At 38.4% G+C, this 9,301-nt stretch overlaps 1 protein-coding gene across 2 annotated transcripts; it reads right to left on the bottom strand.

Annotated features, from left to right (window-relative positions):
• Positions 1-4,012: 4,012 nt before the first annotated feature.
• On the bottom strand, positions 4,013-8,280 carry LOC115016889 (growth/differentiation factor 6-like). Of its 2 annotated transcripts, none has more exons than XM_029444969.1 (6): positions 7,977-8,280; positions 6,363-6,514; positions 6,155-6,247; positions 5,922-6,052; positions 5,307-5,468; positions 4,013-4,828 (listed from the first exon to the last, which is right to left on the bottom strand). In XM_029444969.1, exons 1-5 carry the CDS (start codon positions 8,096-8,098, stop codon positions 5,325-5,327), a joined length of 642 nt encoding a protein of 213 aa, XP_029300829.1. In that variant the 5' UTR covers positions 8,099-8,280; the 3' UTR covers positions 4,013-4,828; positions 5,307-5,324. The 2 variants fall into 2 exon arrangements, with proteins under 2 accessions (XP_029300829.1, XP_029300830.1); XM_029444970.1 differs by having other exon boundaries at positions 6,155-6,214; positions 7,977-8,254.
• Between the last annotated feature and the right edge of the window lie 1,021 nt (positions 8,281-9,301).

Below are 9,301 nucleotides of genomic sequence, written 5' to 3'. Positions count from 1 at the left end.
TGTGATCTGTAAGTTGTAATGCAACTAAATGATGAACTGAGGCATAATATTGTTGAAATTGCACTTTTAGGTTGTTCATAATGTTTTGTAAAAAGATAGTTCATTAAATGGGAACATTTTCAGAATGTATTTGTACTTTTTTGCACTAAAACAAGGGAAACATTTTTGAGATCTCGTTATTTATAGGTTATTATGCTGTGATGTTACTGGTCCGGCCCACTTGAGATCAAATTGTGCTGTATGTGGCCCCTGAACTAAAATGAGTTTGACACCCCTGGTTTAAATGATACTATACTATATCGTTTCTTGTGAGTAGAATAGTGAATTCGCTCGTCTCTGCCGCCCGGATTTAAGCCAACATACAAACTATGAAAAGGGAACGTTACACGGACCGTACAGCCCCCAGGGCCCTAGTGAACACACAGATATCTAAGCCCCACGAGAAGAAAGATGGCAGTGATATTTAGACTGCAGTCTAATGAACTGACTGATTTACACAGGAGTGAAGAAACACGCAGTAAATATATCAACACTAGAAGAGAGAGATGTATAACTGTAGAATACAATACACAATATAAAGAACACGCTATAATACTCTGAAACTTAGAATACAATAAATATGACAAACTACTACAGTTAAAATACAAACAGGATAACATACTATAGTTGTTATTAATAACTGATGGTTTTGATGATTGATGAATTTAGATAATATGGACCCAGTAGTAGAGGTGAAATACTGCCCCCTATTTATTTGGAGCATGTGGCTCGGAATTACACATGTAAGGGACCTCCTCTTAATCATTTAGGAAAATTACGACCCTTGACCAAGTGACATATTTTATGGATATTGCATGTTATATTCAATGCATAACAAAAAAACAGTGCAGAACAACTGATGAACTGTACAATTAACCCAAATAGTGAATGCAATAACTGCAGGAAGTTTGTTTAAAACAAGTAATTTTGATTTATTTAGAGCAGAAAGAGTTTCGTTTTCCAATTATTTTTATGAGCTTTTAATACAATTCTGTCTGTATTATATATATATATAAATAGTACATAATAGGGTTCTTTTTTTTTCTTATGTTTTGAATTTTCTAATACAAGGTGAGGCTGTTTATCAGAGAGGAGAGGGTGTGAATATAACAGACTGTTAAATGAATGAAATCCTGAGATATAGGGAAACTGTATATATATATATATATATATATATATATACATTGTTTAAAGTTGACTTACTCCCCTTAAAATCAACTTCCTGTGAAGCTTAGGCGACCCCTCAAGTAGGTCGAGACCCCCAGGTTGGGAACCAGAAATCCTTTATTTGTCCCACGACGGGGAAATGTATGTTGTTACAGCAAAGAGAGTAAAGTGACAAGTAACAATTAAATAGAATAAAAATACAGTAACAGTAATATAAGTAATATAAGTAAAAAAGTGTAGGAGTGAATATTGCACATGATAGTGTAATTGCAAAAGTTATAAAAAGTGAATATTGCACAAGGCATTGGTAATTGCACACTAGACAATTGTCTAAACCAGTGGAATAGACAACTAATGCACAACCAAGAACAGGTGGAAATTGTTTTTGGTAAATGTATGTAGATTGTATGATAAGCAGAGCAGCACATATTGGCATGATTGTACACATACAACCAGATAAACACACACAGGATGCACACTGCTGCATAGAGTAGCAGTAATTTAAATATAGTATTATAAATCAAAAGATCCCAGCACAATTAGTCCAAACTCATTTGCTCACAGTTTAAGTGTATATTAACTGATATTGGGTTTTGCAATTAGTTGTAATGGGAATTGGGTTTGCAATAATAGGTTCTTGTTCTACATAAGGTTACATTAATATCACTGAATGTTTCTCAACAGTCAAACACACAAGCACAATAAAGATGTGACTGAAAAAGGAAAATAAAATGATTTAATATTGCCATAAACACTTACAACCATGAACATCTTGTATTTACATTATTCATTTAACAGATAACTTTTGCACCACTCGGTTTGCCTTTGATAACAAAGCTGGGTTCATACACGCAAAGTGCTCCGCATCCACTTCTCTGATAAAATGTCAACAAATACCTTCACAACTAAAACAAGAAACAAAATGTTTAAAATCACATAAATCCAATGAAAAATCATTTATTCTGATTCTAAAATGTCCTTATAAAAAATAAAACTGCATCATTAGACAACTAATGTTCACAATGAAAGGAGATATATATATATATATATATATATATATATATATATCCATATCATTTTCACAATGTCCTGCAAGTACTTAACTTAGTATGATAAAGCTAGGGTGGGTAATTTTACAATTGTTTTTGTTACATTTGTTGAAATAGTCTTCCGGACAGCAATCAATAACTGAAATGCTCTAATAAAAGAATACTGTTGCAGGACTGTAACAACTCCGTCCAATCATTTCATTCGGTCTAGCTACCTGCCTGCCTACCTTTGTGCCTTCTGTCAGCATCACCGGAGTTTTTCAAACCAAACAATCAATCGATTAATCGATAAAATGATCAGGAGATTAATCCATAATGAAAATAATGAAAAGTTGCAGCCTTTTATATAATTGTTAAAAATCAACCAACTACAATTGTACAGGGCCACTTACACATTAATGCATGAGTAATAACAATACAATGATATGACGTATAATAATATAACAGTCACAGGGGCCACTTTTCTGCATTGAGTACATTTTCCTGATTATACCTATATCATTTTAATAAAGTAACATTTTCAATGCAGGACTGAGTATTCGTACATTATGGTATTAGCAATTTCACTTAAGCAAAAGATCTGAGAACGTCTTCCATCACTGAGATTTTATCCACCACCTTCTTGGTTGGGCTGATTTGGTTTTCTCGCCCAGAAAGTGACCAGAAAAGGAGGACATTTCAGAACTTTGTCCCCTAGGACATCTTCCTGGGTGGCAATCTGTACGCAGAAGGACGTCCCCGCCGGCTCTGTGCTGAAGTGCGGCGTGACGTCGTATCGAAGGCCACAGTTGTCTGCGATTGTCGTGGGGCTGTTGTGTGCGAGCAGTGTGGTGGCAGATGGGACATTGGCTTTGACTTCTAGCTGCTCATGGCCAACTGCAGATCCATCCACAGGCAACACCACGTAGGCATGCACAAAGCCCTCTCCAATGTTGCACTTGAGCTCTGTAGACCAGCAATATTCCCCGAGGTCTCCTAGGAAGAGAAACTATTTTATGAAGGCCTATACATAGCAGATTTTATGTGCAACATAAAACAGTGAGACAGCGATGGATTGACAAACGAGAGTCCCCACCAGGAGAGTTGAAAATGTTACAGAGAGATGCCTTACCTTCTGTGCTATCTGAAAGCCGTATATTATGATTGTCCTGAAGTTGCAATTTCTTAAAGTATATCATCCCAGTGCACTCCATCAAACAGTTTGTTACTGTCACCGACGCCTTGCCGGGGAGCGGTCTCATCAACGCTTCCCTCTTTGAACAATCAGCTGCCCCTACAGCCAGCAGAAGTATTCCAAAAAACACCCACACAGTGAAATATGTTGACATTCTGTCCTGTATCAATGAAACTGGCAATATCAAGCTATTGGCCCAGATCCTGCTGTCCTCTTGTATAGTAGTTGCTTTACTGTAGTCCAAGATCAATATCTTGCTTGCACAACTTGACAATCATAGGTTAAGATTCCACTTCAGTCAGGAAAAGATTTATAGAAGCGCTGAGTACAAATGCATGCACAGCAGCTGAAAACGTTGAAGACTATTAAAGAAGTGCGCAAGATCCTGCTCTTCCCCTGAACAGAGTCTGGTTTCCTGGAGTGCAGTGTCAACATTTCTTCCCTCTGTTACTTTCCTCCCTCTAGACTAGGAATGTGAAATCCTAAAAGGACTGGCATAAGGAACGGCTTTAACAAAATGAATGTTCAAGAATTACAGTCCGTAGTAAATGTTGCCAGGAAAAACAACTAAGAGCAAAAACTGTTGATTTCAATCATCTTTATTCAAAAAATTGTGAGCAAGAAATCAGGAAATTGGTACAAATGATTAGGATGTCATGGCAGTGTCATCAGCACAATAAAACATTTTGTATTAGATCTGAATATATTGATTGAGGCTAAGGTTATATATCACTGAAAAAGTAATAGTCCACTTGTAAAAAATACTAAATACTAAAATAAAGTGAATAGTGAGGTAACTTTGTAAAGTCAGTGGGAGCCTACAGTATAACAAAATGACAAACTGAAAACGATAACTAATCATGAGAACAAACGGTCAGTCTTTTGGGATTAAATTGACTTATTGTCCATTAGAGGAAATAGTCATTTCACAGACACAGACACAACTGGCCTGTGTGAGGATTTGGCACTGCACATGTCTCACATTTTTGTTGGGAACACTCAGTAAAAGTTAGTAGCTTTAAATAGCATGAAATAGCATGAAACATGAAATTGGAGCAGGGCCAATGGACATTTGTGAATAGCACAAAACAGATGATGTACGGAGAAATTGATACCAACTTTTAGGGGCAGTGACTTTAGCTTGGGAACACAATCCTCTCCTATTACTCTCCCCGCGAAGAATATTTGACCTCAACATGGAAAGCGTATTTTTGTTTTGTTTTTACCACATTAAAGAAACAGTCAGTCTTTTGGGATTAAATTGACTTATTGTCCATTAGAGGAAATAGTCATTTCACAGACACAGACTCAACTGGCCTGTGTGAGGATTTGGCACTGCACATGTCTCACATTTTTGTTGGGAACACTCAGTAACAGTTAGTAGCTTTAAATAGCGCTCTGCACCCATGAGATTTATTTAAAGATTAAGTAGCAGCATTTCACTTCCAGCTCTCTGCAGCTCTTGTTGCAAGAGAAATTGTATTTACAGAAATGCATTTTTGTATTGTCCTTCAAAATCAATCCAAGTTTAATTGTTGGTTAACTGCTAATTAAACATAACAGCACTTAATTGTAGAATATATTTTGAGATCAATAACATGTGATTAAGATAAATCGTCATCATCAGTTTAACCTTTAAAATAATAATTGATCAGATTTACGTTTGGCTGGCTCAACAAATCTGTGCTGGCACATTCTTGTTCCAGAAACAGGAATGCAAAACCGAGAGAGACTTTGCTTTGGTTCCCACACTCAGCGGTGAATACACACTGTAAGGATCTAAGATAAGTACGGTGAGAGAAGATAGGCCTATATGCATATAATGTATTATCTACCTTCTCTGTATTTTGTGTTTGCGCCAGGTGGCTCACATGCTCATGACTATAGAACAAACTTTACTCTGTGCCAGGTTGCTGGAGGTGACTAGGTCCACAGCCGCAGCTGCGAGCCAGCTGCACAGAGGCAATGATGAGGGTGTTGAATTCACCCAAGTAGAGGACAGGCACCATTTGCTGGGAGGTGGGCTGACAACATGGCACCTGGAGAGGAACAAAGAGAGGAGGAGTCAAAGCATGGTAACACAGTTTGAACAAAGGAAGGACTTTAATGTATTAATTTATTTTCTTCTCAGGTATAAAGTGTTATGCCACCTGTTTCCATAACACACATCTATTATCACACTGCATTCATTTCTTTAGGGTCTGTCTTAACTTGTATTTGGTTCATTTGCACATTTGTGTTGGCAGAGGGAGAAAACAGGCTTATCTATTGGCAGCTGGTAAACTGATGTACTGTTTGTAGCTCTAATACAACTCAGACACAGTGGTGGAAAGTAACTAAGTGCATAGACTCAGGCACTGTAGCTAAGCTGTAAGGGAGTGAGGAAAGTACAATACACATATCTATGTAAGTAAATGTAAATCAGTTTAATATAAGGTAATTGGGGTTTGCAGACACTTATTTAACTCTTCAAATATCTTAGAGAATCATACCTGAGTGTCGACTTCATCAACATTGGTGTGGGGTGATGGACATTGCACAGTGTTCCCTTCAGGGTTGCAGAGAGCACACTGAACGATGGTAAGGCTGGCAGGATGGATCACCCAGTTGTCCCACCCCAGATCTGGTAAACATAAGAATGGACATTACAGTACATGTCGTATTACTATATTTCTTCATGTCTATATTCCTGCCCACATGAACATACACACACATTGTTGCATACCTTTCATGAAGATTTCAGAGGCCATGGAGCAGCACTTCAGGCTCGTACTGTTTCCAGCATCTAGTGACACAGAGTAGCCAGAGGCTGTTGGAACTGGAAGCACATAGAAAAAGACACTTTTGACTTTGAAAACGCCATTTAGGATTAAACTCAGGCTGGAAAAATATGAGCTCTACAGTAGTTTCTTTGGATTTTAGCTTCCACTTACCTGCAGTGTCTTGGTGAATGATGGAGCCGAAGGTGGTCCTCCATTGCTCTCTGACACCGTCCAGCGCACCAGCAGGCAGCCGTGGCTCAGCCTGCAAGTTGAGAGCCTCGAGGAGACCCTTCCTCATGGACTGCAATGACCCTCCCTGGCACCTGAACATCACATATCAGGTTATTTAAATAGTGCGTATAATAAAAAAGGACTACACAGAGAATTAGAAGAAATCCTGGAAACTTCCCGAAAAGTATTGTTAACATGCCAATAAAGATGGAAAAAAAGTGCAGTTGTTAGTAGCTGCGCATGCCAGACATGTCCTCCCTCAATGAACTATGTAAGCACTTTAAAGGCATGCGCCAATTGAGATAAATCCTCTGATAAAAAGTGATTGATTACACTGCTTAAACAGAACAGTGTGTTACATCTCTGTGAATACTTAGAAGGTCAGATGATCTAAGGGACCTTGAATCATACCAAGAATCTATTATTTCCCTCAGCACGCATACATAATGTGTAATGGTTGTGTAATGTTAAAAGCAAGTGTTGAGCACTGAGGCTATTTAAAGATATAGTAACCTCTGTGACCTAACAGTCTGTATTATAATGCTTTGAACAATCTTTAGGAAAATGGGGGGGAAAGGGCTCAACCGTATATGCCACATAAAAGTGCTTTACATCATCGGAAAGCTGGGAACCTGAAGATTAATTTGAGATGCAGTTCAGCACTGTGGGTCAAGTGTCTTTAGTCATAAATATGTAACTAACATTTGGTTTGCTTAGGCACCTATTCAAATGTGAGAGTTTAGAGTATCAGGGCTCAGAACATTATGATCCAAGTAAATGATGATCATTCCCATGCTCTTATTATGTCTCATAAATTGTTGCAGCAGTTTTTGGGTTGATACCATTTGCTACACAGATTTGGTGCTAAACTTAACACATTTTGACCACTCGAGAAACAAACATCAATCCAAAATACCACATTAAGACCGCAAAACCTTTTTGAACACAATTGTAAAATTCTTGTTGTGATTTGGTATCAAACACATTTAACATTTGGGGATTTCTGCAAGTCATTGGATTGCGAGCACTTCTGTTCTGGAAACTGCTCAGAAACCCCCTTATTGTCAATATACCAAGGAAAGCTATACTTCGTCTGAGTGCCCTTGGTCTCCAGTTTGTAGTTGTTAAGTCTCATGAAGCTGTGATTATCCTTGAGCTCACAGCAGCTCATTTCATAAAGCAAGATTAGGATTTAAAAAAGTGGTCTCATTACAATGAAATAGTCCAATTTATACAATCCCAAGACTATTTAGCGATAATTTCATGCAGAAATGTTCAAATGCACCATTTTTAGAATGGGAAATAAATATCACATTGCATGCAAAAACTGCATGGGATTACCATAAAGTGGGCATGTCTGTAAAATGGAGGTTATTTCGCCTTCTTCGAGACAAGCTAGCATAACACGGTTGGTGTTTAGGTTTTCTAGTTTCCTATGATAATTATTGTCGCGGGTCTCAGAGGAGTTCCCCGTATACAAACACAGAATATTGCATATATACGGCAAAGTACCTATGCAGAAAATTGCAAATGTACACAAAGTTAGATACTGACCTGTGGTGGGAGGCAGGAGAGTTAGCAGCGGCAGCAGGTTCTTCCTTGGATGGCTGCAAGACAAATGCAGTCACCATTGAAGAGCCCAGAAGCATCGTCATGACTGTGAACGCAAAGGACATGGTGCAGGAGTCGGACAGTCAATCGATAGGTCAACTGATTTCGGAGACCGACTTGCGGCAGACTAAGGTTGGTTCTGGTTGGAGGAGTAGATAGGAGTGACCAGACAGTGATGCTGCACGAGGTATTCTTTGTCAGGGCCTGGGAACCTGGCTTTTTATCTTCCTGTACCAAAGCTTGGCCTTGAGATACTTAACATTGTTGTCTTGTTCCTAGTTGTGTGTGAAAGAGTGCCAGGAGGATGATCCAGGAGAGAAAGAAAGTAATAGACTCAAGGCAAAGAGACAGGAATGAGAGGTGGGAGGGAGGCAATGGTATATATATATATATATATATATATATGCACCACACCTTAGACTTGCATGTTGATTATTTACAATACTGGTGAAAACCAGGAAGCAACTTACAAGAGATCCACAGATGAATCATAGAATGTGTGCCTCTGTAATAGTTGTAATATTTTCAACCACCTAAATTGCAGTTACACATCAAGTATGGAACGGTATATTACATTACATTACAACAGTTGACGCTTTTGTCCAAAGCGACTTACAAAAAGTGCAAACAATCACGAGGATAGGATGTGTGCTGCCAACAATAAGCTTCCAGGACATCATAATGGGAGCAGTTGTATACATTGAAACTGTTTATGTGTTCGTATGTAACTTGTAATATGCCGGTTGCCATACTAGAACTACTTTTGAACTACTACTGTGAGCATTTTACATTTAAAAGGGGTTTAAAACATGGCTATGATAAGCCCAAAGCCCCTGAACCTGAACATGCTCAATGTATGCTCTCACCAGATTAAAGGGCCTGTCACTCCGTTGTTTCAGACTGTACTTGGTAGTTGTAGTTTTTCACACTCATTGAAAAAAATCCAGAAAAAGACCTGTGAGCGACAGCTTTTAAAGATTTTAGACCAGTTGCAGGGAGACAGAGGACGGAACGCTCACTATTGTTGACACAATAGCTGGACACCTACAGCAACCAAGATCATTTGCTTGTGTTCATTTGATCAATTTTAGCTCCGTTTCTAACACTTCCCAACGAATGTGAATGGTGGTTTTATTCTCTGGATTAGAAACTTTCTAACTGACCTCCCTCAGAGTGTTAATGAATACTCAGAGAAGCTTTTAAAAAGAAATACTGAGGCACCACAAGGCTGTGTGTTGTCACCACTTCTGTTTTTCATTTACACAAAT

Source organism: Cottoperca gobio, chromosome 12 (genome assembly GCF_900634415.1).
Source record: "Cottoperca gobio chromosome 12, fCotGob3.1, whole genome shotgun sequence".
Lineage (NCBI taxonomy): Eukaryota > Metazoa > Chordata > Actinopteri > Perciformes > Bovichtidae > Cottoperca > Cottoperca gobio.
The sequence above is the reverse complement of the archived record's forward strand: the minus strand, read 5'-3'. Positions and strand labels throughout refer to the sequence as shown.

What these genes read in the sequence shown, in the direction of transcription:
- LOC115016889 (XM_029444969.1), bottom strand. Translation starts at nt 8,098, where the DNA reads ATGTCCTTTGCGTTCACAGTCATGACGATGCTTCTGGGCTCTTCAATG. An exon ending in TCTCCTGCCTCCCACCACAG is followed by an intron (nt 6,515 to 7,976) that starts GTCAGTATCTAA and finishes TGTGATGTTCAG; the next exon opens with GTGCCAGGGAGGGTCATTGC. An exon ending in TTGATGAAGTCGACACTCAG is followed by an intron (nt 5,469 to 5,921) that starts GTATGATTCTCT and finishes GTTCCTCTCCAG; the next exon opens with GTGCCATGTTGTCAGCCCAC.